The 26,999-nt window shown below is 40.1% G+C and overlaps 1 protein-coding gene across 2 annotated transcripts in view; it reads left to right on the plus strand.

Annotated features, from left to right (window-relative positions):
* The window catches only part of LOC138617417 (collagen alpha-1(XI) chain-like), an 82,864-nt gene that overhangs the window by 9,526 nt on the left and 46,339 nt on the right, over positions 1–26,999 (plus strand). The window contains exons 4-17 of one of the 2 annotated variants that reach the window (XM_069692415.1): positions 1,419–1,581; positions 11,163–11,291; positions 15,117–15,206; positions 15,523–15,621; positions 17,883–18,188; positions 19,346–19,414; positions 20,516–20,557; positions 20,946–21,008; positions 23,651–23,725; positions 24,279–24,362; positions 25,719–25,775; positions 26,250–26,303; positions 26,431–26,484; positions 26,864–26,917. In XM_069692415.1, coding sequence (XP_069548516.1) covers positions 1,419–1,581; positions 11,163–11,291; positions 15,117–15,206; positions 15,523–15,621; positions 17,883–18,188; positions 19,346–19,414; positions 20,516–20,557; positions 20,946–21,008; positions 23,651–23,725; positions 24,279–24,362; positions 25,719–25,775; positions 26,250–26,303; positions 26,431–26,484; positions 26,864–26,917 — 1,339 coding nt within the window. The remainder of the gene's footprint in view (positions 1–1,418; positions 1,582–11,162; positions 11,292–15,116; positions 15,207–15,522; positions 15,622–17,882; positions 18,189–19,345; positions 19,415–20,515; positions 20,558–20,945; positions 21,009–23,650; positions 23,726–24,278; positions 24,363–25,718; positions 25,776–26,249; positions 26,304–26,430; positions 26,485–26,863; positions 26,918–26,999) is intronic. The other variant, XM_069692416.1, reaches the window with a different exon arrangement.

The following is a 26,999-nucleotide window of genomic DNA, read 5'->3' on the forward strand; positions in this document are numbered from 1 at the left end:
GGCTTTAACACGCCAGAAGTCGGATGTGGGTGGCTGACTGTGGTACCTCTTGGATCTTTGCTTCTCTATGCCCCATTGTGTGGTCAAATTAAATCTAGGATTTTTTTAGTGTTGATTCCATTTTTTTTAGTTTGATTTATGTGACATCAGCTCCAAAACAAAGCAGCATGTTTTGAGGTTCATTATGACCATTTTTTATCAAGATTTATATTTAATGCAAAACAAAACCGATCTGCTTAAAATTATTTTCTCAAGCACTCAGAACATACTTACCTCTTCAAGCCTGGAAAACAGACACACGGCTCTGATTCTATTATTATTATCATATGTTTGTTCAGTCATTAATACCACATGTAAGAAGTCAGACACTAATGGCAATACATTGCTGGCAACAATTTAATGACAGCCTTTGCTTTTGTAGATTATTTACAACAGTGATACAGAGTGATGAGCAGGATCTTCATAAATCGCATAGCTGTCCAATGAAGCTGATACAAATCACTGTTAAATGTCGTCATCAATCACTGACATAAACGCTAACAGAAAGGCCTTGAAATGATTCCATGTGTTGTTGATAGTCTGCAGTAAATTATTACAGAAAAAGTGCAGTCATTGCTTTCAATTACAATTATGAGAAAAATGTAGCTTGAAGTAGTTTACAGTTTATCCTTTTTGACACAGCTGGAATTCACCCTTTCCAAATTTGTACTAATGAGCTGCCTCTGTATTTTTGAACAAGATAAACCAGTGTTTTATCAAATACTGATGATTTTTAAATCAAGGCTTTTGCTGATTTACTTTGATACAGTCTTTCACTGAATGTAAATATTCTGTATTACCCTGCATACTCAAAAGTATGAAACATACTTTATTCAAATCAAAAGTCCAACATGTTGGAAAATACACTTACATGGTTTTGTGCCATGAGTTATGGGATTTTCGCATCGATGCAGAGAAGGAGTATGCCAACAATTATAATTTGTTGAACTTTGACCCAAGCTGTGCTGACCTTTATGTGCAAACCCAATCAGTGTTGACCACTTGATGAAAAACTAATTAGACGATTTGCATTTCTGAATTTGCAGAAGGGTAAAACAAAACAAAAAAAACCACCTTCATATTAAAACCAGACAAAAAAAAAAAAAAATCTAGATTTGAGGAGAGATTTACTTCCAAACAGAGGAAGGTTCGCTCTTTTTGCTGCTTCCAGTCTTTCAGTCAGTCACGTTAGGCTAAGCTAAGCTAACCAGCTGCATGCTCTAAGCTTTTACAAATATTATACTTGTATCAAGAGAGAAAATAAATGTATTTCCCAAAACATCAAACTATTCTTTTAACCGGAGGTGAAAGCCGCTCTGTTAAATAGGAAATGGAAGAGCATTTTTCTTGTATTTCTGACCTCCTTCTTTGCTGCACAGATGGCATCGCGTAGCTATCAGCGTGGAGAAGAAGAGTGTTACCATCATTGTGGACTGTAAGAAGAAGGTAATCAGGCCGCTCGGCAGAAGCGACCAGGCCGTCATCAGCACAGAGGGCATTACTGTCTTTGGCACCAGAATCCTGGATGAGGAGGTCTTTGAGGTAAGATGACCATATTGAATCTCTTCTCACCCAGGCTATCTGTGTCGTGATGGTTTTAGCGTGTTTTCTGCCCAGAGGTAGAGGTAGAGGTAGAAGATGTTCTCCACTTGGGTCTGGTGTGTGACTGTTACTGAGTCAGAGCCAGGAGGCTTTTTCACTGAGGTTTGCACAATGCCTGGTGGCGCTGTGCTGGACGCCAAGAACCATTTAAAGCATGTAACTACCTATAAGACTTCAATTTGTTCTTTTTTACAATTCTGCCTGTATTTGGATTAAACAAACAAGCTACAACGTGTCAATTAGTGAGCTGTAGGTGTTGGTAGGTGTGATAAGTGTGTTCCCAAAATGTCAAACCACTGCTTTAATGCTCTTCTAGGTTGCATCAGAACAGAAGACTGAGTTTTATCATGACCTGCAGCAGTTTTTGAATATGATGCTCTTGTGGAGCAATGCACCTGTAACACTGAAATCTGTGGTAAAAATCTGCAAAAAGATATCTTTATCATTTACACAGGAGTGTCATTCACAAATATAAAGCATACATTCACCATTAGGTTGGAGTTAGTAGGTTTTGAGGGAGTTACAGAGAGCGATCTCTCCAGCTTGGACATAATTGAAAGCATACTGTGAATCTTATACTCAATGAATCTCATTGTGAAAAGGGACAGTTTTAGTTTCTAATATTTTAAGTCCAAACGTTTTGGGGGCCAGACATTTTATTTGTCTTTCATTGACTTGAGCATAAGGTAGTAAATAGTGAATTGTATTGGCCAGTAGTACAATATTGGCTTTGTGTTCTTGGCGAGAGCCAAGGGTAATATCTGTGGAAAGGCTACTTACACAATGTGTTGTTCAATGTGTTCTTTTTCTCTCAACACTGGTAGGATTTGTTTGAATAGTCGTCTGAAAAATGAAATGACAGAAGTCTATTAGGCTGCAGTTGATTATACAAGACATGGTGTTGTTTGAGAATCACTCATTTGGTCACTATTGGTGTGAGGATTTCATTTTATCCGCTTTAATAACCATGACTATCAGACAGAATCAGACTCCACAGGTCCATGGAGGTCATAGCTACCAGGTTTAGCACAGGTAGCTTTGCGCTCAGTGGAAAATGTGAGCTGAAGGGTTGCACAAAAGATAATAGCCTCTCTTTGATGTCTCCGTGAGGAGTGCTTGCTGAGTAGAACAGCCTGCAAAATGTTTGCCTCCAGGTCAAAAAAATACTTTCTACTGTGAAGCCACTTGAAAATGTCATGCCTCTTCTCTTCACTGATAGGTTTCTGGCAAGCATATAGCGTTGCTGAATGTGCAGGTAAAATGTGCAGCCAATCAGAGGTCATGATGAAGTGAGTCCTGATTTACAGCTTTAATTTCATACATTCACTATAATAAAATGATTTGGTTTTATAGCATTTCGAACGGAAGAGTGAATGCCACAGTGATTACAGTTGTAATTAAGATAAATAAGAGTGAAGAGGATAAAAGTAGACCTTTCACCAAGTCATTTCTATTTCTAAGCCTGGTTTAAAAGCAGCCATTTGGCTCTTTTAAGAGCTCTTTGTTTGAATGTATATTACACTAAATGGTGTTGAATTACAGAGTAATTTGTTTTGCTCTCTTTTTAAAACCTAGTGAAGAGAAAATAATTCCTTTTGTTCCAAGAGTTTAGGGTTTTTGCACATTGCAAGGTGGTTTTAATCAGTGTATCACACAATAGCAATGCTGTGGTGGCCCCAGCTCGAGCTGCAGCCATATCTTAAACTGTAATTATTTCCACTTCAAGTTTAATAACCTTAGATTTCTTGATTGCAAAATGGCTGCTTGTGGGCAAGCTGTACCGCTGATGGCAACAGTTCTCTCTGGCCACAGGGGTGTTGGTTAATTACTGCATATTCCTATAGATAAAAACAGGTTTGCAAAGTATATGTAAGCCATGTGTTTGGTTTAGGGTTTGCTTATGGGATTATACTTTGGCATCCTTTGTGAATATACAGCTGTTGTAGGTATACAACAGTCAGACGATCTCGGAGGTGATGGAAACTTTTGGAAGACTGCTGGCTGTATTGTCTCAATAAGTGCATTATGAAAATCTGAAACATCAGGTTCTGAGTCTTCCACAGTTTCATATGGAAAGAATGTATTATTGCTGTATCTAAATCTTATGGAGAAGCATCCAAACTTTGTTTAAAATCTCACATGATTAATTTATTTTGATTCACTGGCTCTGTATCCATAAATTGACAGCTAATTGTCAGAATAAAATAATAGCCTGACCTTTTGGGAATAGGCTTTCTGCCTGAGAATAAGTTAGAGGAGTTTTTAACTTTGCAGAAGGCCAGACCTCCTTCCCTCTTTCCCCCCCTTATTTCCAGACATGTTAGGCTATGGCTGTCCACTTTGGGGATTTAATTCTCCTCTGTAAGGCTATAACACTCACAAACATATCTTCTCAATAAGTAGTATTTCCCAAAATGATAAATAGTTTCATTAAATTCAAATGTTTGGGTCCCCCTGACCTCTTGACTGCTGTTATGGATCCCAGTGCAGTTACAGGTAGACAAAAGCCTTTTATAGATTCTCACTGGCACTTTAACTGCAGCAAACCTTACACGTACCCACAGTCATCTTTGAACTTTACCAAAGCAAACAGTCTTTATTTAAACCTGCGTTCTTTACGGCATATACCTGAACCTATCTTGGTAAATGGATAACCAGGAGCAAATCTAGCGAAGCTTTTCCTCCAAAGAGTTTACATATTTTTTCAATTTAATAATATACAATTAATTATAAGAACATATTGCTTACCTAACTAATATAGAAATGGTGGGTTTTTATCTTAAACTTCAGTTTAATTACTGAGGGTGGTGATGAGTTCCCTCACTAAAACTGCTGTGAGCACATGGCTACCTTACTGCAACAGATTGCATAAGCAGGTGTCAAAGCTGGAAGCTCGGGGAAGAGTGAAGGCTAAAGGAAAATATGAGCAGTGTGTGCTTAGTCTTGGCTGGGATTGCACAGCTGTTTAAGAGATATGCTCACTGACCGGGTCTCCAAAAGCCTTTTTTTTCCCCCTTCCCTCTCTCTTTCTTCTTCTTCTTTTGAATAAAAGCCACAAGATATCCAAAAGTGAAATCATCTTTCCTTCTCATTTTTATGCAAATCCGTTTTTCAGATTTTAGAGGATTGAGTGGGATTCTTTTGTTTGTGCCGAATGTCAGCCTGTGTTTCTACAGTGGGTGGTGTCATGTCTGTGCATGCATTAAATACAAGTGTGTGTGTGTCTGTGAAAGCCGGAGAGAGAGGTGAAGATAGTTTGTTTATGTGTCTGTCATAGCAGATCTCTTCCAAAATGCTGTCCCTCAAGCAGGACAGTGTTTGGCAGAGGACTCTAGCAAGAGTCTGATGGGCTCTCAGTTTTAAAGTGAATCATTGTTTATGGTTGAGTTGGCAGGACGGGTTCTCATCAGCCTCAGTCACAAAATGCTTTAGTTAGGGTTGTGTAATAGCACTATTCATATTTAGTATTAGTGTTGCTGAAAATCTCATCAGTCACTGCAATTAAGATTTTTTTTTCAACATGAAGTCAAGAAACAGATACTTAAGTATGTTGTTATTTAACATTTATCATTATAAGCTAGTCTTACTTTGATAGTAAAGACTTCGATTACTTTTATCTGACCTCTTTGTCCTTTGCACTTTGACCTTCGCTAAATGCTCTCTGCGCAGCCAAGAAGTAATGGACCCAAGTTGATTCTTTAAAGCTTTTGCTGATGGAAAAGAGCAGAGCGAAGAAAAAGAGACAGAGAAAGAAGTGAGGAAAGGGCGGGCAGACAAGCAAGCAGATGGTTCAAACAGTTCAACAGTTTTGTGAGCTACTGGCAGGCAACATGTTTTAATATTCGAAGGGTGCAATACATTTGTATGCCCCCAGTGTTCAAAAAGAAACTTTATCCCGTGTTCTGGCCACAAAGTCTGCGTTTGATAAAAACACTGTGCTGAAATCTGGAGAGTGTTAGACATTTTTCCTCCTCCGTGCTTCTTGGTTAATTGTTGTCCTTGTACAGTTTTGAAATTCCATCTGTCTGTTTGTTCTTTCAAGATGTGCTTCCCTCCCAAAGTGTGGAAAAGCAGGCTTTTTTAGATGATATCCCGAGATTGGTTCAGAGGTGTGTGTGCAAGAGGTAAAGTAAAAAAAAAATACTGGAGTAAATTATGGCAACAAAACACAATGTAAGGTGTGCACGGTATCTTTTTTTAAAAGGGAAAACATCTGCAAGAGTAACACCCATGAAACTGAATGCCTGGTCTGATGGATAGTGCTCCTAGAGGTCCAGTGTCACAGACAGGTCACAGTGTCACTGTTAAAAGTTTCATTTGAACTTCTTCAGCACGAAGCAATTCAACGGAAATATTTTTACTTTTTTCCTGCGTAACTCGTCTCAGAAAAGGCAAGATGTCAGTGTACACCATGCAAACATGATTTGTGATCGTGACCCCCTTTTTTCGCCATCATCTGCATTTGTTCATTTGTGTTTTACTGGGTCAAACTGCAGATCCTTTGGGCATATTCATAAATGTGTGTTCCAGGTGTATTAATATCCCCCAGCTGTTCCTGGAGGCAAAGCAACGTGCTACACCTGGACACAGACAATAACCTTTCAACCATGTAATTATTTACTTACGTGCTGTTTTTTAGGCATTAGTGGAACGTTTGTGTGTAGAGTAGTCCTGCAAAGTGGAATCATTTTTTTTTTGTCTTTAGATTACTTAAATTGTCCAATCAACAGTGTAAAACCCAAAGATATTCATGTACAAAAATGTAAAAGAAGGAATGTTTGGCATTTTTGCTTAAAAAGTATTAAAATTATGAATTATATGTTGATACATTTTTCTGCGATTAACCTTTAAATTAATTAACAAGTAATTTTAGTTCTAGATTTGAGGACATAGATGCAGGCCATTTTTAATTATGAAATTAATTCAAATAAGTTTGTATTTCTGCTGATTGTAAAACATTGCAGTTCATTCTAAATTGTACTTTCTCGGGATTTTGACAAGTCCACTTCAGGCACTAGCAGAGCAATAGGGGTTTATGCAGGCAACTGTGGATATTTTCTTTGAATTTGCACCAAATGTAAAAATACTGCTGCATATTTCTAAGATCACTTCTGCCTGTCTGCGTGCTGACCAAACAAATTCAGTTCAGTTCAGTTTAATCCAACTTTATTTTATCCTCAAAAGCACAGATATACACAGTGGATAGGTAGAAAAGAGGATCACTGTTTGTTAAAAGATTAAAACCATCTAAAATATAAAGAAACAAAGTCTATAGTTCTATTGCTGGAGCAACAGATTATTGAAGGACCATATATCAATGGTTAAAGTCAGAGCATCAATGGTTTTAATTATTGCTAACCCCAGCAAAAGAGTTGTGGCAAAATGTCTTCAGGCTTTGAAAAAAAAAAAAAAGCCTGAATCAGGGTAGTTTCCTCCAGAAATCAACACTCTGATGTTGATAAACTTTCTAAATGAAGTATGGGTTCAATTTTCTGGAGTCAAAAACAAACTACATCTTTGTTTATGTTTTCAAATTAGTTATACAAAGGCAGGATGGGAAAACCCCTGCGCCTCCTGTCATCTCTGATCCGGCGCCAGCAGGAGCTATCTGCATATAATCAAAGTCATGTCTGAAGTTTTGAGGCCAGTCATGTTCCTGATGCTTGTGTATGAAGTAATGCGTGCTCATAATCAGATGACATCTACTTGCCTGATCACAATCTCCCCCCCATGTACCTGTCGCTCTCTGAGTGGCAATCAGATGCATATATTTGACTTTTTAATAATAATACAATGTCAAAGGCGGATTTTATGGTCTGCTGAGGACTAAGCAGTAATCTGTCTGCCAGTCCATTTTTTAAAGTGATTCCTGTTCCTTGTGGATCAGAGTTTTGTGTTGGGAGGGATACTCCCCACAGCAGATGTTATGATCACAGCAGTGTCTGTCTGCTGGTTTAAACCTTTTAGTTTAAAATCAAATGTGCACGTTTGAGGTAAAAGCAGAACTGTGTGTATTTCAAATGTGTTTATTCACAAAAAAAACCCCAAAAAAATGGTTTGCCTGTGGGTGAAATGTTAAGGGGCAGACTTTTTATTTTTCAGTTCGTCTTTTCATGTACTTTTCTCTGACAAATGGTTGTTGTTACGCTGTGAGATGAAGGTTAACATGTGTCAAGGCGTGCTGTATTTACACAGACACACACACACACACACACACATGCACATTGTACACAGACCCATTAATAGACTGATTGTAGTATTGCCTAGCCCGAAACAGATGATTTATCCCACAATATCTGTGCCAGCTCTGAGCAGGTCCAGGGCAATGCAGTAGATCATTCCTGGAATTCTGAGAAGGAACCTCAGCAGATGCCAAAGAGATGTGCAATACAATCCAGACAATAACATCAACAAGAGCACAGAGATGCAGACAAGGAAGACGGAGGGTAAAAGTAGAGGTGGAGGGAGGGAATGAGAAGCCGATCAGGGAGTGTGGGAGTGGTTGAATCACTGCCTGGCTTTATAAATGAGGCGAAGTGTGTGTGGTCTCTTGACAAGCTCTGTGTGACGTTTGTTGGACTCCCATGCATACTTTCTTGTAACAGTCAATGTATTGTTGCTTTATGCAGTACCCTTTATTTTCTTTGTGAATACGCACACAAACTAAGCTAAAAATGAAAGAGTGAGAAAGAAGGAGGCTGAAAAGTTACACAGGAAGAAACAGAGGAGGAGGAGGAGGAAGCAGACGGAGTTCTTGCCAAACGCCATGTGTCTATGTTTTTAGCTGTCCTCTCTGTTTCCGACTTCAACTTTGGATCCATTTGTGCTCAGTCATAAAAAAAAAAAAAAACAGTATGGTGTGGCTGTAACACAGTCAACAATCTGAAGTATTTATTGTGGTTTTTGTTCTTTTCAGTAGAGAGTTCAGCAGGAGCAGGGTAAACTCTTTAAGAATGATAATTCCCCCCCACCCCCCATGTGGTATGTGCAGGATAGTGTCTTTCTTAATGAGATCTAAGCTTCATTTTACACCAAGATCCTCAACACTGCATTTCTCAAAGTCCTAGAGCTTCCCCACCTCCGATACATCACAGACACTGTTGGATGGTAAAGGAACATTCACACAGGTTGTTGAATGAAAAACTATAACCGGTGTGTGATCAAAAAGTTTTGAGACTGTTTCTGTTCCCGATGGAGTAAAGCGCAGTGACGTGCATGGAGAAGGGGGAAGCAATGACTTTTGTGAGTCAGTATTCCCGGTTACATCGCTTGATCAACATCAGTACCTGAGTTATGCGTGTTTTTGTGGCCACTGATATGTGAGCATTCATGTTTCAAGACTGAAGAAGGCGTTTCAGGTCAGGAGCGCAACCAGTGGCCTTTATTTGACTGTATATTCGTCCCCCAGGGTCAGACTGTCAGCACAGAGTTCTATCGTAACATTCCTTGGCGTTTAAATTTTAAAAAGTCGATGGAAAAAGGCTGAACCATGTCGAGATGGCAGTTGGGTTCTCCAACACGACAACGCGCCCGCTCACATTGTGCTGAAAACATGGGAGTTTCTCAACCGTAACAACACACTCGTTGCTCCCCACCACCGCTGCTCACCAGATTTAGCTCCCTGTGACTTCTTTCTGTTGCCTAAAACTTGGACACAAAATTTGATGCTCAAGTTTCAGGTCCATAATGAAATCACAGATGTACCTGAATAAGTGGTCACAAAAATGCAAGTAACACAAATGCTAATGCTGATCAATTGACGTAACTTGGAGTATTTACTCACGGAGGTTATTGCTTCCCCCAGCTCCATGCACATTACTATTACTATTATTATTACTATTAATTACTATTACAACAGGAACAGTTTTGAAACTCTTTGGTTGCGCCCTGTATGTGTGGGTCTATGTTGGAGGGTGGATCTGCAAATGGACAAAAAGCAACAGATTAGATTTAATGGCACAACTTCTAACATCAGTAGGTGGATTGGACTTTACTGAACACTATTGCATTCATGTCAAATATATGTATATCTTCTGGTCGTTATTATTTGGGTTGTTCAATAGCCTGTTGAACTTTAGTCGTTGCATTTGATAGGAGCATAGGAACAGTGAGTACCTAATGTGTTCCAGAGACCTAAGCTTGTACAGATGTTGCCTCCTAAAATTTAATGCAATCTGCATGTATGTGCTTCCTCTTTTGGGGCCACCCTGTTTGTGGCCTCTCTTCACCTTCGCACAGGTTATTTTCCCTGTTTATTTGTCCTCTTTGTTGCTGAGTCCAGGTCTGAAAGAGGTCAGCTGAGGTGCCTATATGGTTGATGGGTATAGATAACGTTCTCCAGATCAGGGGCATAACAATTCCCGTTTTAAAAAAAATCCCTCAGGAGACTATCATGGAAAAAAAAAACCTTTGGTTGATGGAAAGGTTGGGAGCGGGGATCTAATTTCCTTTTCCAAAGGCTCATGAAAAACAGACGGCCTCAGATAAGTACAGACCTCGGTTATTTATCTGCTGTGTAAGGGGACTTGCCGTCCCTAATGGCTGAGTGAAGGGGACTGTACAATAGTTCTTTTTAAAAGCTAACAGACTCCCCCAAAGCTTGATTCGTTCCATAAAGATATATGTAATTAATAGTCAAGACTCTGCCGCCTCTGGTACTGTACAGCATCTGCCTTGTTGTTTTATTGTCACATTTTATTATCACCACGCTGGTGCAAACACGGGGCAAGCAGGCTGGAAGGAATAGGTGCATACTTCGGAGTCATTAACATTTGGTTTCTATTTGTAATGATGAAAGAAGAAAAATGGACAGTGTGAGTGGTGTTTGGAGAAAGTGGAAGTATTTTTTGGGGGAGTTTTAGGTGATTGACGGATAAGCTCTGAGTGCAAACATATGACTCCTCTGTCACACAACTACCTTGTTTCTTTGATTTAAAAGTCAAACATACAAGCCTCCTGCTAATAAAATGCAAGGAGAAAAAGTAACTGCAATCCCCCTTGGGATATTTCCAGTCATATCTAATCACGTAGTTTTAAATTTGTCTCTGAATATGTGCTGCTAGCAGTGGTAAACCGAAGACTTGGCTGTGTACTGACCTGATAGTACAGTTTACAACTGTGCACTTGATTCTGGATTAATTGTGGAGGGCTTAAGCGACTATGAAATGCTGTTTTGTTCCCATCTGCAGCTCTGAAGAGGTCTGTTTAGGTATTTTCCGTACCTCTGATTTGCTTCTCCTCAATAGCAACACTGGCCGATGCTCCTGGGTATTGGAGCCATTCGCCAAACCAAACTGGAAAATCCTAATTTCTCAGAAAACAAGCTGAAATGTATAATACTGATGGTCATAACATAGACATATGGAGTTGTAAATTATCCAGCAAACTCCCTGTTTTATATCGAGGACCACTGAGGATAAAAGAAAACTCCGGCATGGGAATTTGCTTTGGGAAAAAATACTCTCTGTCGTCTGTAAGATTTTGACTTGGCTTCTGCTGACACACTTCTTCTCCTCTTCCAGGGTGACATCCAGCAGCTGCTGATAGTGGCTGACTCCAGGGCAGCCTATGACTACTGTGAACACTACAGCCCTGACTGTGAAACCCCCAACCATCACGACACCCCCCAGGCTCAGGAACCTGAGGACGAGGTCAGTATTTTGAAGGGGGGAAAGCAAGACGGACCGAGGTGGATTTAGGAGAAGAAATCAGGTGGGAGGAGGGGTTGTACGAAGGAAGAGGGGAGCTTGGAGGAAGGAGGGGGAAGTTGGGCAGATTTTACAGATGGTTGGACTGAGGAGAGGTAGGGAGGGAGGAATATTTGTAGTGAGGGAGCAAGTATGGGAGCCAGAGTTTGCGATTTAGGAAGGATGATTGCAGGAATTTGGAAAGATGCCTTTGGACTTGGGTGTTTTTAGTGAAAGCGAGGAAACAAAAGATGAAGTAAGAGAATAAAACAGAAGGCTTGAATAGATCAAATATTTGGTAGATCAATATGAAAGATAGGGTGATGTAAGAGTGGAACTGAAACGTCCATTCTCATTTATGCTCAGGGAAATTATTATCTACCAACTGGAGATCGTTATACTGCTTAATCTTCAAACAATGCCACAAATAGTTTTCCCCTTTTTCATCAAGCGTGCATTTGGAAGGACGTGTTGCTGTTAAGTTTGTCTCCCAATTAAAAAAGTTTCATGTTATTTCATGCAACATTTGCTGAGTCATGAGGAGCCTGGGGTCTAACGCTCCTTAATGGATCCAATTGTGGTGACAGTAAATAACCACGCTGTCAAAACTCACAGCAACAGGAAGCTCTGTAGCTTCAGTCAATTTCACGTATTACCCCGTTATCGAATGAGGACACAAAGTACCTCGCAGGGTCACGGCGTTCAGTTTCTGAGCAGAAATTATATGAAGTTTGACATGAAAAAAAAGCAGGTGGTTAGTAGGGTGAAGATAAAATGAAAAGTGAAGATATGAAACAATGCTAAGGGTTCATGGGTGGGTAGTTGGGGTTATTTGAGTTTAACGCATCAAGTTTCGACAATCCCATTTTGAATTAGAATATTTGCCCTGGTTTAAGCCGGTGCACTTTCAGTCTGCCAAAAAATAAACAAAAGGCACAAAAAACATTTTCTTCAAATTACGTGAATAGTTTTACAAACATTCCTCCAGACATAAGCACTCAGAAGGAGTGAGGCTTGTATGAGTCTCAATGTCAAATCTAATCTGTCTCTTTCTCTGCTCTTTGTTTAAGTAGTGGGAACATGCTGACATATCAAAATACAAATTTTATTGCCAATGGCTCCAAACCATCGCTTGTTGCTTCTTCAGCCAAATCTCTTAATTGAAATACAGTGCTTTGTGTCAGGGTTTCTTTTTTCATCCTCACTTTTTTTGGGGGTTATTTTGCTCGTTCAAGCCTTTCTGCCGGCTGACATTTTCCTTCAGTATTTCACTAAATAACTGATGAGCTCACACTGGAAACTTTTCTTTTTTTCCTGCCACGAAGTCTGAGCCCACTTTGGAGTGGCCCCGTGATTTATATCACTAACGAGTTCAGCAGGCTCTGCCCAGACTCCCAAGGAAATTTAAGCTTTTCCTTCCCCATCTAGACTTCCAGTACCTGGAAAAGTAGACTTTAGATCCCTGGTTTGAAAAAAAAAAAAAAAAAAAAAATCAGGAGGAGGTTCTCTATTCAAAAATATTGGCTGTACAGTGGGTACCAGTCCTGGAAAATATTGCTTCATCATCAAGTTACTTTTCAGCGCCAATACAAGGAGCTTGTCAATTCTGAATAGACAACAGGGAGCAGTTTGGTTTCAGGAACATTGTAAATCTGGTTTATTCATTGTCGGTTTCTGTACAGTTCTAACAGGAATGTCCTTCCTACATTCCAGTTCCAGCATTTTCAAAAATTATTTACTCCTTCAAAGGACAACTCACTGTTGTAAAGGTCAAATCTCACAGTGCACAACAGTTTTTTTTCTCCTTGTATCCCTCAATATTTTCAAGCCGAACCTCTAAAATCCCCCCAAAACCGTGGCTTTGCCCTGAAGAGGCTCCTTGACCTGAAGCACGCCGCCTTTGCAGTCATCAGCCACAAGTCTGCAGCTGGTTCAAAAGAGGAAGAAAATGTGATTCGGGAGGAGGAAGGGCAAGCTTTTTTTTTTTTTTTTTTTTTTCAAGGGCGCACTTCAGTATTTACATCCTTCATCCAAGCCAGTGGTGAAGTCCTTCGCCTCAGCCAAGCCCTTCAACCCCATTAATCTTTATGAATCCTTCCCTCATACTCTATCTTTCTCTGTATTTCCTTTTGACCCTCTCCGTCTCTCCATTTCCCCTCTCAGTCAGTCCAGTTGGTCTGGCCAGGGCTTCTCTCCTCTGTGACCTCTCTCTGTCTCTCTGGGCCGCTGAAGGCAGGCCAGGCCGACGTTGCAGCAGGCTGTGGAGCTTGTATTATTTTTATGAGCTTAGCAGTTGTCCTGGGACTAATATTCATCCCAGTGCTGATAGAGTATTGCATATCAGGGGCTGTTCTGTTAACTTAATCTACCTCGCTTCTGATCTGACAGTTTCGGGGAAACTAAAAGTAGCTACTAAAGTGGCTGAATTGAATAATTTTATGCGGGTTGTGGGCCTTGTGCCAATATGTGATTTAAAGGAATAGTTTAACACATAAAATGCATATTTCCTTTTTTTTTTGTCAAGAGTTAGATGAGAAGATTGATAGGAACTCTCACGCCTGTACGGTAAAAATGAAAGACTCCTTCCCGGGATGTTCCCCAGCTCTATAAAGCATTATGGGGAACTGCATTTTTTTTCCCCCACCTTTGTATTTACTTAATAGGACATGGTCTGTGTGGGTTATCGCCAGAGTTAAATTGATGATTATCTTAAAGACTGGAAGCAGTGAGAAACAGCTTTGTAAAGCATCAATTTGCATTTTATACTTAAAACAAGCAACATTAAATTGTTACTGAGTAGGTTTTAGAGATGCTGTCAGGTGGTGTTACTTATTGACCTTTTCGAGATAGCCAGGCTTGCTGTTCTTGTTCTGCTTTTAGTTTTAATGCTAAGCTAAGCTAAGCTAAACATCTTCTGGCTCCAGCTTTGTATTTAACGGCAATACATAAAAGTGTTATACACGTTCTTCCCAAGAGTCGGATGAGAAGATGGATAAGTGCATTTCCCAAGTAACCAGTTCAGTCTTATGAACATTGCGTGGTGTTTATTATGATGTTTCCTCTCTGCTGGGTCAGGTTGAATTCATTCTCAAAAGTAAATAAACAGCTGGATAATACACAAAACAGACCACATCATAACTTAGTGGAATGTTTGGAGATCCAAAAAAAAGCCCCATCCTTTTCTTAAAAGTGGTGAGGTATTAAAGTGGTTTTACCCCATGCTACTGTATTCTCTATTCTCCCCAAGATTAACCAACATGCAACGAGTCAGGACAGCTTGACTTTTCTGCTTTGAAGAGCCTTTTAATGAAAGCCGCGGGCCATTGTTGGGAAACAAATTAAGCAGCAGAGGCAGATAAGTTTTCACTGGCGTTGCATTAACCCTCCAACATCCTGTTAGAAGCAAACAAGAATCTTAATTGTTGTTGGCTTGTTTACAGACATTAACATCTTTCACATGAAGCTCGGGGAGTTTGGGAGAAAGGGGAAAGCATCAATGAAGCCATTATGGATGAGTGGTTCATCCATATGCAAAACTGTTCAGTTTTCTAATATGGATGGAAAATCTTCCCCTAAGATCATTTGACCATGTTATTTCCAAAACTGCATGATGACACAAAATATTTGACTGATTTTGTGGTTTAACTTTGAGGTTGAAACTGTTCCGAGAAGCCTCAGTTCTTACACGCCATGTAAATAATGTACATTATGTCTGTCAGACATTGTGCTGGTTTATTTACATGACTGCATCAATTAATCTATTCCCCCCTAATCGCTTTTCTGTTACAGTACACTAACTATGAATATGGTGAGTTCTATGACTACAGTGAAGGAGAGGTAACCACTGACCCTCCACCAACTGAAAGAGCCAAGACTGAGGTAACACTTAACTAGTGCAGTTATCTTCTGTTGTTCAGCTTTAGTCTTTCATTTTCTCTCTTGCCCTCTTTTTCTCTTTAATCCTGTTTCTTGACTACATGATTTATTGTTATTATCTTTACTGATGCATATCCTACTCATCACAAATGCATCTGCTTCTAAAACAATAAGTGTCCGCAACTGTACTGATGATCGATAAATGGTATTAACCTCTGCTGTGTTGCTGCTGCTGTGAAAGGATGTGCAGTACACAGATTAAACAACCGTGTTTTACCCATCTCAAACTTTCCTTGTGTTGTTTCTGCTCTGATTTCAGACAAATGTTGGTGGAGACTACTACACGGGTGAGTATGACTACACCACAGTGGACGGAAGTCAGCCGGAAACTCCCACTGAGACTGCAGGACAAGGAGAGGTACGTTTTTAGACATGCATACTTTTCAGAAAGATCAAGGGGTACATTTTTTATTTATGTTTGCAGGGTGTGACGTGCATCATGTTGCAAAGTGTTTGATAAAAGAGTTGCGGGACAATGTCCTGAGAGTTATAGGATATCAAATGACAAAGCAGTTTCGAGTGTTTTATTACGTCAGCAGCGGTCAGTGGAGGCCCAGATGCATTAACAATTATTTCTGCTCACCCAAATGCCACATGGATTATTCATACTCATGTAATACGATACGGCACAATGAAGGTAGCAGCTGTCTATAATCAGTAGTTGGTTGATGTTTTTATTTATCCATATCTGGTTTCTTGATTTTTGTGAAATCAAGGTTCGGATAACAGGAGTGCTTTTTCAAACTTGCCCTGTGGGTTACACTTTTTATTATTGTGGAAAGTTCTTTCTGCATCGTTGACTTGAAAATGAACATCCAAATTCCTATTTTAAAATTTCTGATTTAATGGTTTAACTGAAAATCCAATAAAGCTGTAAGGCATCACCAGCAACAAAACATATTTTTATGATGGCGAGGTTGAAACCCATCGAGGCCTCACTAACATCAAACAGCTTACTTCACTCCTTGATTTCCATGTGAAACCGCCTCCATCAAGCACGAGTTTGGATAAAGGCCGAAACAGGAAGACTTTGTCATTTAATGAACCGTGGCCGATGGAAAATCAGTCGACAGACGCATCTCCTGCGTTTCTGCCATATCCTGAGTTTGGCAGAGCCTGTCTTAATTTGTGCTAAACCATCACATAAAACACAAGATAATGAGGAACATTTGGAGGTTCAATTAAAACAATACAACCGCGCGCTCCGCCAGGCAAATGACTGCCGATTGCATCGTGATGTACCTTGAGGTGGATAACGCCGCTTCAGTTAGCTTGAGACATGACATTCATTTGAAATGACAGATCAGGGGTAAAACCAAGGAAACCAAGCACATGCTGTCCCTATGCTGGAACACTTGTCTGATTACTGAGGACTGTGATGCACTGGATGACATTTTAGACAATGCAATGGAGTCATACACGTAGCCTGTAAACAATTTACAAAATACTCTTGATGGATAGCCCAACTAAACATGTGTTCGACTTTCGTGTTGACAAAATATATTACTACTGCGCCACCTTGATTTAGCCAGTATATTGTGGTTTGTTGCCACGTTGTGGAATTAACTATTTATATTTATGATAGCCAATAAATGCAGTGCGTAATAAATATGATTAAAGAGTGTTTGGCCAGTGGGTGGAGAGAAGCAGACGAGAGCTTTAAAAATGATTTATTACCTATGTGGACATGGAAGCACTCTTGCAGAGTGGTTAACCTCATATAATTCTCTTGCATTTGATAAGATCCCATGAAGTGACGTTTACTTTTATGAGTTGCTGCAGTTTCCATAACTTCAAGTTGTTTGCAACAACTTCAGCACATTACTGACAAAACTGTGCATGAGAGGCTGGATATTTTCTAATTCTTATTTTAGATTTTCCCTCAAGTCATTGATGTCTAATGGAGCGTTTGAACGTAACACTGATTGGCATCTTTGCAAACAAGCAGATTTACAAAGCAGTGCTAGTAAATCAAAGTACATTTGTTCCCGTACAAACACTTTTTCCTGAATGCCTCAGATTCTGTGCAAATATTTTCCATTTTAGATAATACTAAACTTTACACGGTTCTGATTTTCACCTCATTGGGTCTTTAACAGTTTAAAAAAAAAAGTTTGTGTAGAATCATTTGATTTTGACTTTTTAACTTTAAGATTGAATAATGTCCAAAATGTCCCATCCGTCCCTCATATTGTAATGTTTCAGTTCAGTGTACAGCTCGAATATATTTTGTTCTATACACCATATTTTTTTTAGTTGTACTGTACTTTTCTTTTTAAAAACAGAGAAACAGTTACTGATAAAAAAAAAAAATGTGATGATAGATGGTAATGTTAACACCCATTAACCAAACATATGTGTTTTTTCACATATGTGTCGTCCCAACCTCGACACATGGACATGTGCACAACTAAGTTGAACCTAAAGGAAGTTTCACTTAGTTGGCATCTGGTAATTTTGCTAAAACAAAGTGCTAAATACTAATGCTTTGACTGTGATTATGAAAACATGTGATCATTGAATCTGCTCACATGGTAACGATGCACTAACCGCACCTCCATGTTTCCTCCCGTATTAACAACCCCTGCCTCATCTTTGCGATGCCTGGATCGATCCCAGAGTTACGGAGGGGAAATAGTGGATGATTACATCACTGGCGTGGAGCAGGTCGGAGTTGAACCCACTGTCCCCGTGGAAACCGCACCCCCAGTGGACACCCTGGAGAAGGTGGATCCTGCTCCTGACACGTACAAGTTTAAGGAATACGACCTGAAGAACTACGACAACAACGAGTTTGTAGAGAAACCGTATGACTATGGCGATTACGGGGATTACAACCCCACTGACACCAAGCCTCCATCTGAAACATACGAGGAAGAGTTCGGTCCCGGTGTTCCAGCGGAGACAGACATCAGAGAAAGCAGCGTAAGTGCTGGAGTGGTTAGGAGTGATGGTCGGTGGAGGGGGAGTAAGGAGGTGGTGTTCAGGAATGTGGAAAGATGGAAAAGATTCTGGTATCGGTGCACTTTTTTGTTTGTTGTTTCTAATGGTTGTAGCTTGAAGAATTCGGCATAAACAAACACAAAACTGAAATACACGAGCAAGCACAAACACACACCTTGTCTTATGCGGATAAACAGATGTCGACCCAGCTGTCAGGACAGGCACGCCCTCTTTAACCTCTTGACCCCGGTGACCTCTGCTGTTTAGCAAATACATACTTCTCCCTGGTTATCCCACCAATAATCCGCTTAGATTTGCTGATGACAAATAAAGTCATTGCAAATATTTTTTCACCAGATCCTTGTAGATCGATATCTAAAACCTGACAGAAAAATCTGCTGAGCCAGTGTCTATCGTGGCTCATTTCCAGCCCTCTTTCTCGCCCCAGAATCCAGATTCTGAGGCAGGAAGTGACACAGCCTCGATCTGGATGTTGGCTGGAGATCTGTCTGCTGTGGGTTCATCTCAACCACTCCATTAGTGCTATGGGCTCTACAATCTCAGCCCGTCTTTATGACTTTCTCATTAAGTCCCGGTTTTCTCTGAAGGCTAAACTGTACAATCGAGTGGGTTTTTGGGCACACTGCTGTTGTCGGTTTGTGAATTCTTCTCATGTGAAGTCATTGTATGGATAGTGTCAGGTAACGACCTCGACATTTGTGCACAGTTGGGGTCTTTTTTTTTTTTTTTTTTTTTTTTTTTTCTGTTTATGGCTTTAAGGAATCTTAATAAATAGAACTCAGACCAAATTCAAAATTATGGCTTCTTCCAAAAATGATTCTTGAGGTTTGATTTTTTGCCATAAGGCTGGAAAAAAAAAGCTGCTTTTTGCCACGACAACTACCTAATCCTGTACGGCTTGCTGGACACTAGTGAGCATTTTGTTGAGCTCTTCTTAGCAGTTTTGTCTGTGTTTTTAAATAACCTCTACAAAAGAGATGACCTGAGACATCAGGCAGGACATCTGCTGTCCATTGGTTTCACATTTTTGGCATTTAAACCACTGATACTCCATCTTTACACATAACGGTCTGGCTTATTATCGTGTGAAGAAACTCACTTTATCTTTCTAATTTCAGCAGATGGGTGGAGGTCAAACTTACCTGGGAGAAAAAGGAGAGAAGGGTGAACCTGCTGTCATTGAACCAGTAAGTGAAGCATCACTTTCATGTGTCTTAATTCTGATAATAAACCATTCTGTTAAAGGAGAAACAGTCCAAGTGGTGTTTGATTCACTAAATAAATTGTGTTGCAAATGTTGAAAGTTACATAAAAAAAATCTGCCAAAGTTAAATGTAATAGAAACAAAAACACCCACTTGAACTATCATGTGGTTGTGCTGTAAGACATTAGCTAGTTAGATGCTAATGGCATTTTTTTTGTCCAGATCCATTCAGACATTTGTACTTCAACTCACAGCTGATGTTAATTTGATAGCAGAGGTCTATATGAACGTTACTGCTGTATTTCTCTGCACTGGTGTATACTGTATATACGTCTATCTAGTTGATGTTTTCTATCTATCTTGTCAACAATCAAGCTATATATATATATTTATATATATATATATATATATATATACTTTAACTAACAAAATGTTCAGAGATAAGTGCCAAGCTTTCATATCACCTTAGCGCTTTGGTTGCATGCAATGATTTATGAGTCCATAAAAGTCCTGAATCAGATTCTCTGCATATTTTCTGAGAAATATCTCTTTCAAATTTGATTTACATCCATATGTATGTTTTTTTTTTTTTTCATTTTCGTTGCAACTGAACTTTAGCTCATGCTTTCCCCTAATGCAAAGGCCGTCAAGGGTATCTTCCCCTCTAATGAGATTTAACTTTCATCTTTCATTTGAAGGCCACAGACAAAACAACTGGCACCGTCTCCACTAAAATGCCACATAAGTGCTTTAGAGAGCCATCCTTTACAATTTACCGCCTCAGAATAAACATGGACTGAAATAGCAGCTGCAGTTACCATCTCTCCTCCCATAGCATCTGTACCACGAACGGCTCTTGTCCAAACCTTTGACCACAGACGCACATTATAGAAAATACAACGTCAGATAGCGGCAAAATTGTTAGCGTGTTGAGTAAACTCCTCAACCTCAAACCCAACGCACCCGCTGACTCCCATCCCCCCCCAAACCCCCCTGCCCCGGTTCCTCCATTCTTCTCCTTTGCCTGTGGATTTATGGGCTGCCCTATAATGCTACTGTATCCACTTTTTTTTCCTTTTTTTAGGGGATGCTTATAGAAGGACCCCAAGGAACCCCTGGCCAAGCAGTGAGTATCACGTTCTCCCACACTCCTGTCTGCCTTCCACAGATGGAGAACAGCTAAAGAGGGAAAAAATGTCTTTATGGAAAGAGCGTCAGCCCTGATCGCCAGTGAAGCTTGAGTTGGGAGAGACAGTCAGAGTGTGTATTTGTGCATGAATGTGTGTATGTCTGCGTCTCCGTATGTGAGAGAGAGAGAAAGAAGCAGAGGGGAGTGTTGGGGGGAGGAGGGGGGATATTTTATCTTGAGGCTTATTTCTTTCAAACCCGTGTCTTTGCGTCTGTCTTTGTTGGCCTGTGCATGTGAAGCAGTGGATAGACTTGACTGTGGTGGGAAGGCTGGTTAGCAGTAGTTGGGGATATTATGATAAGTGTGTGTGTGTGTCTGGTTTCAGGGTATTCCCGGTACCCCAGGATTGCAGGGTCTCCAAGGTCCTCATGGAGATCCTGGTGAGAGGGTGAGTGAAGGCCGGCCTCATTTTACAGCTGATTGCAGATGTGTTCAAGAAGCTCTGTCACCCATTTTCTACTCCTCATGAATGTTAAAATTTACTAACCAGTTATATCTTGCTAAAAGAAGAATATATTGTATGTACACTAATCATTTAAAATTCCAGGTATCAATTAAAACATGTTTTTCAGACCGTTATTGATACCAAACACTGAAATACTGACTTCAACCTCAGCAATTCATCTTTCTTGAAGGATTATGGGGGTCAGCATGTATAAAAAAAAATACCCCTGCATTTGTTATCCTGCTGTCTTCCTTCTTTACGGAAAAGCTGTGAAGTACCGTTTCAGCGCCTTGGAATGAATAAAACAACTGGACGCAGCTTGCTACTGCAGCAGTAAGGGGGGGATTAGTGAGGAGAGCTGGAGGGAAATGAGATGCCTATAAACTGTCAATATAGTAACAAAGAAAAAGCTCTGAGAAGAAGCTGTGTCAGTGTGCTCTGCGATTGGTGAGAATACCAAGCAGTTTTCTGTTAAAATATGTAGAAGCCTAAATTGTCTCCAACTATTTTTTTTTTCCCAGCACCCTTTATTCGATTGATTGGATGACACAAAATAAGTGCCTGTCCCCCTCGTGAAAGCTGGATCTCAGTTTGTTTTTCCCAAATGTGGTGATTGCCCTACACCCCTCTTCCATCGCCCTTTTAGCGGATCTATTCTGTCTCTGTAAGTTTAACCGTTTAGTTTCCAACAAAAAAAAAAAAAATATGACTCCTCACCAGTACAAAAGACTTATTGTTCCACTGGGTCAAAGTGATCAAAACATATTCTGTTGGTCCAAAAGTCGCTCCCCCACCCTTCATTTCCTCCCATGAGAAACAGTCTTGCTGAGGATTGACAGGGGGATTAAAAGTGACTCGTTTCTTGTAGTCTTGCGGTTTTCCGTTGCGCAGTACCCGCCTTCACCCGACGTTTGATCGGCTCATTTCTCTCGCGACCACCGTCTCCCTTCTTTCCACTCAAGCACCACTTTCCCCAGCCATGCAGGGCCGTCGTTAACACTAGATGCCGCTGCTATGCTTACAATAACAGCAATGGATGGAGAATAGTCACCACCACGGGTGAGAAGGCAGATGGGAACATATGGCAACAATTTGAACCAGTCTTAGATCGCTGCACATGACGAGACTGCTAAGTAGATTCAAGTTTCCCTGGAAGCAGTGGGCACTTCTCAGGCCTGACCTGATTTATTATAACTATTGTAAGCTTGCGTCCTTATTAAATCAACATCTCTTCACGTTATAATTTAACTGTCTGTTCATAGTGTCATTGTGTTTAAGTTCAGCAAATATCTCAACACTTTTGGATACAGTGCCATTAATCTGGCACAAACATTGATGATCTCCGGAGAAAGAATCCTAATAACTTTGATTATCCCCACTAAATGCACCCCAACATTTTATCTGGCGCCAATGATGCTTTTCCACCTGTTCTTAATGACAATGCTCCTCTAAAATGATTAGCTGAATCCATTTATCTTCATGCCAGCAGCATAACCTCCCATGCTTAAAGTTGTTAGCATAGTAGGACACCAAGGTAGGCAAGGTTGGCGTGTCAGCATGCTAATGTTAGCGTTGAGCTCAAAGCACATCTGAACCCAATTGGAGGCAGACAGAGCTCAGATTAAGATGGGAGATACCGGTTGAAGGCTGACAAGTCATAGCCGCGAACTCGCAAAACGCAGCTCAGACGGATGAAAGCTGCCGAGCTGGCCCGGAGACTTCCTCAAATAGCCACCATAAAAGAATGCATCCTTTTTTTTTTACATTTATGTAACACGATCTCTCCTCTGGTGCCACCCATAGGCTGCACATTTTCTAGGCAACTTGTGGAGAGCATTTAAGAACAGAAAAAAAAAAAAACCTCTCCCTCTGTTTTGCATTCATTGAGTCATGTTGTTTTGTGGATTTTAATGAGCATTATCGCCTCCCAGGGCGGTGACTGAGGATTTTTTTTTTTTTAGTCTTGTTACAGTGTCAGTGCTCTCCTGCAGGCAATATCCTGAGGCCAGCTTAATGAAAATACAGGTTTTGTCTTTGCCAGTGATTGAATTCCCTCTCTTATTCTTTTAGTAGGATTAGTGCATTTTCTGTTTAGAATAAACAACAACAATGCCGAAATTATTGTTGTAGATAAACAAGGGTTTGCTGTGAACAGATTTGTTTTTCAGTCTCTGCACTTTTGCTGTTGTAGCTGTTGTTTGTTAGTACTGTTAACAATTATTTTTTTTTCTTTTCAATTTGCAGAACCTCTGCGGGGGATTATTAAGAAACAGCAAAATAATCATGTTATTGCATGGGAAAATATGTGGCTAGCTTATTAACCACATCTAATTAATCATTACCAGCAAAACTGGTCCACATGTTAACAAAACAATATCTTATTATTCAAAATCAATTATTTGAGGATGTCTTTGCTTACAAAAATACTGTTTAAGTCCTTTTAAATAGCATTCTTTTAATTAATGGAGATTGTATTTACTTTGGTTGTAGACCTCAGCTCCAGCTGCATTATGCAGTCACACAGAGATCTGATGTTTTTCTACGTAGAGAACAAACAACTCTCTCTCCCTCCTCTGATTCTCCAGGGTCCTCCGGGGCGTCCTGGTCTTCCTGGTTCAGACGGTGTCCCTGGGCCTTCAGGTACCGTTCTGATGCTTCCAGTAAGTCCCGCTGCTTTCCATATGCCCACCGGGCTCTCTGTCCTATTTCCCTCACATACTGTACACCCTTCATCTCACGCATTAGCCCGTGAACTCACTTCATTTAGTAAGTTTACCTCATTGCATCAAGCAGCAGCCCAGAAGATCGCAGCCATATTTTCTTTGGGTTACAAATCACTTACCTTGTAAATGTCAGCCAGTGCAATGGAGTGGAACCAGTGACTGAGGCTTTCGAAGGCTTGGTGACACACATTTGTTCACATATGCGTGTGTGTGTGTGTGTGTGTGTGTGTGTGTGTGTGTGTGTGTGTGTGTGTGTGTGTGTGTGTGTGTGTGTGTGTGTGTGTGTGTGTGTGTGTGTGTGTGTGTGTGTGTGTGTTTGTGAGAGTCTATCTATGTGTGTGTGTGTGTGGCAGCAGTTCTACTGATTTACCAGAGCACAGCAAAAATTTGAAGACCGTCAGTAGGGGAGGCGTTAGTTGTCTCTGTCTGTAAAAACAAGACAAGTCGATTTGTTTTTAATTGTGATACTGTTGTGTTTTGTGGCTGACAGTTCCGTGCAGGCGGCGAGGCACACAAGGGACCTGTGGTTACTGCGCAGGAAGCTCAGGCTCAGGCAATCATGTCTCAGGCTAGGGTAAGTATCAGTGCCATATAGGACCTTAGTGCATCATTCTCAGTTTAGAGAAGGATATCCTTCTTGATTCTGTGTGCTCTTTGTAGCTTCAATTTAACTTCAACTGAATGCAACTTAAAATTTAGATTTCAATTTGTTTGAAAATCTGTCGTACTCGAAGTCAGCACTCTCAAGTTTACGAAAGACTAACTTTAAATGACCTAGAAATCATAGTAACAAAAAATAAAAGGGACAAATACTGTTTTTACAAGTCCCACTCATCCTATAAATTGTCTAAATTCCAAAATATAAACCTATGTCAGGTTAGGTCGTATATAAAGCCACAACAGATGTTCACACCCACTCAGGGTTCCTGACGGGCCGAGGGCTGTTGAAAAACAAGTTGAATTTGGGGGCTTTCAGCAAGGTGTGATCTATAGTCGAACAGATGGAGATCATTAAGTGCTGCACAAACACTGAATATTCACTCATTCACAACGCTCCATGGAGCTGGAGCGCTGCCAGAGCTGGTGTTTAGTCATGTCTAGAAAGCACTTGTCACCTTTCTATATTTGTCTTTTATGGCAAAAAGTTTTTGCCGGAGGAAGCAAAAAGGCCCTGGAATGTACTGTGAGTAAATTATAGGTTCAAATTGTAATCCTTTGGAGCCATTTTCAGTTTTGAAATGTTCTTCAGGGCTTCTGTGCTAGTTTGTCTTCCCCTCTACCTGCAAACAAATCACCGCAATGCATGTACGCTGACTAACATGTGCAGTTCACTCTTAGTGGAGCGTACTATCGGGCATGAATTGCTTTCCCTTGAATTAGCAAATTTTGTCATTCGGTAATCACGCTGCAAATACATTCCAGACAACTTATTTGGCAGTACCTCACTGTGGTAAAACCATGAGCACAGGCAAATACTCGAGAGGGAAAGTGTGAACAAGAATGAAGTAAAGTTTGCACACTGTAAGAGTTCATGCTGCAAAATGGGAGAATTTTCTATTAGCGTGTCCTTTATTGTTTACAGATCCCTCACGGTGTTTTGATCAGTTGATGTCCCCTTGTTACAGAGATGACATGTAGCATTTTAACATGCATACCACATTTATTTTGTAATACTAATAATACAAACAAAGCTAGTCTTTGTTTTGAGAAAAACTACATCAGTAGACATAAAAACGCATTTATATGTTTACAGTAAAAGCAGCGTTATCAAATCAAGTAAAGATGATCTCAAGATCACGTCACTTCATTTTAACAAACTGAGGGCTTTCTAGTATATAGACATGGCAGCACTTATAATTATAGCACATATTATTCTTATCTCCACGGTTACGAATGGTGGCTTATGGATTTGTTTTTGTCTAATCCACAGTTAGCAATGAGAGGTCCTCCAGGGCCAGCGGGGATGACAGGAAGATCCGGTCCTGTGGTGAGTAGCTTTACATGCAAACATACCTCTGGTCATTATAGACCACCAACAGATTTTATTCCATCAATACATAATATCTACTTTTTATTATTAAGTAATAAAAATACAATCACTTTTTTTGTACATATTGCAATTACTTGTAATAGTAAAAGGATAATTTCTTGCCCAATCTTGTGAGCTGATAATAGTAATTGTATGACCGGTGCAGTCTCAATCTAAACATGAATATTACTTAACTCCTGTAATTCTTGGATACCAGAGAGATTTTGTGCACACGGGAATATGCTTCGGGAGTTTTTTTGTTGTTGTACTTGCATTGTCCAAGTTTGAAATGTTACATAATGTGTGTTTGGATTTGCATTAGGTTGTAGTCCACCAGAAATTATTTCCTATCCAAATGATGAAATGACAAATATTTGGCATCATTGATAACATCCATTTACTAAACTGGCATGTGTTTACATTTTTAAACAGGGAGGTCCTGGTGCTTCTGGACTGAAAGGTGACAGCGGTGACTCTGGACCACAGGTTCGATTCTTTTTTTATTTCCTGGATTTGTACAGTAAGCCTCATTATTTTTAACATCTGTAAATCTCAATATGAACACATAGTGATATTAATGATGGTGTTTGATATCTATATGTCTTCTCCATAGGGACCCAGAGGTCTTCAGGGTTCTACTGGTCCACTGGGAAAGGCAGGAAAGAGGGTAAGAGTAGTTTCCAACCTGGCTCAACTAGAACATTTCTATACTTTTCCTTTCTTTCTTTTACATTTATTGATAAATCATCCTAAGAGCTCTATTGCACCAGAAGAATAAGTTTACACTCCTTAATTTTCTAATATTTCAGGATAACATGAGCACAAAGATCAATGCAGAAGAGTTTGTTTAGTTTCATGCATGGCTCTATTTCAAATACGTCAGCTGCACCCAATAAATTCATAAACTTCTGTTTATATAACTGTAAACTGGTTAGAAAAATGATTGCATCTTCCCAGTGTTTATTCTTCACAACCAACCAAGATTATTGAATATTTTTCAAATGGGATTTCCATGTAACATGACATGATATTTGCACATCCTCCAGGGCCGTAATGGAGCTGATGGTGCTCGGGGAATGCCAGGAGAGGCAGGGGGCAAGGTAAAGTGCACATGAAGCTTTTCCAAAAAACAGTCTGCATTTGAAAAGATGCTTTGGATTCACTGTGTTTGAATAATTGACA

The sequence above is a fragment of the Brachyistius frenatus genome, unplaced genomic scaffold (genome assembly GCF_029030835.1).
Source record: "Brachyistius frenatus isolate BFR_SWC_R1_liver_20210118 unplaced genomic scaffold, ASM2903083v1 Contig_12, whole genome shotgun sequence".
NCBI lineage: Eukaryota > Metazoa > Chordata > Actinopteri > Embiotocidae > Brachyistius > Brachyistius frenatus.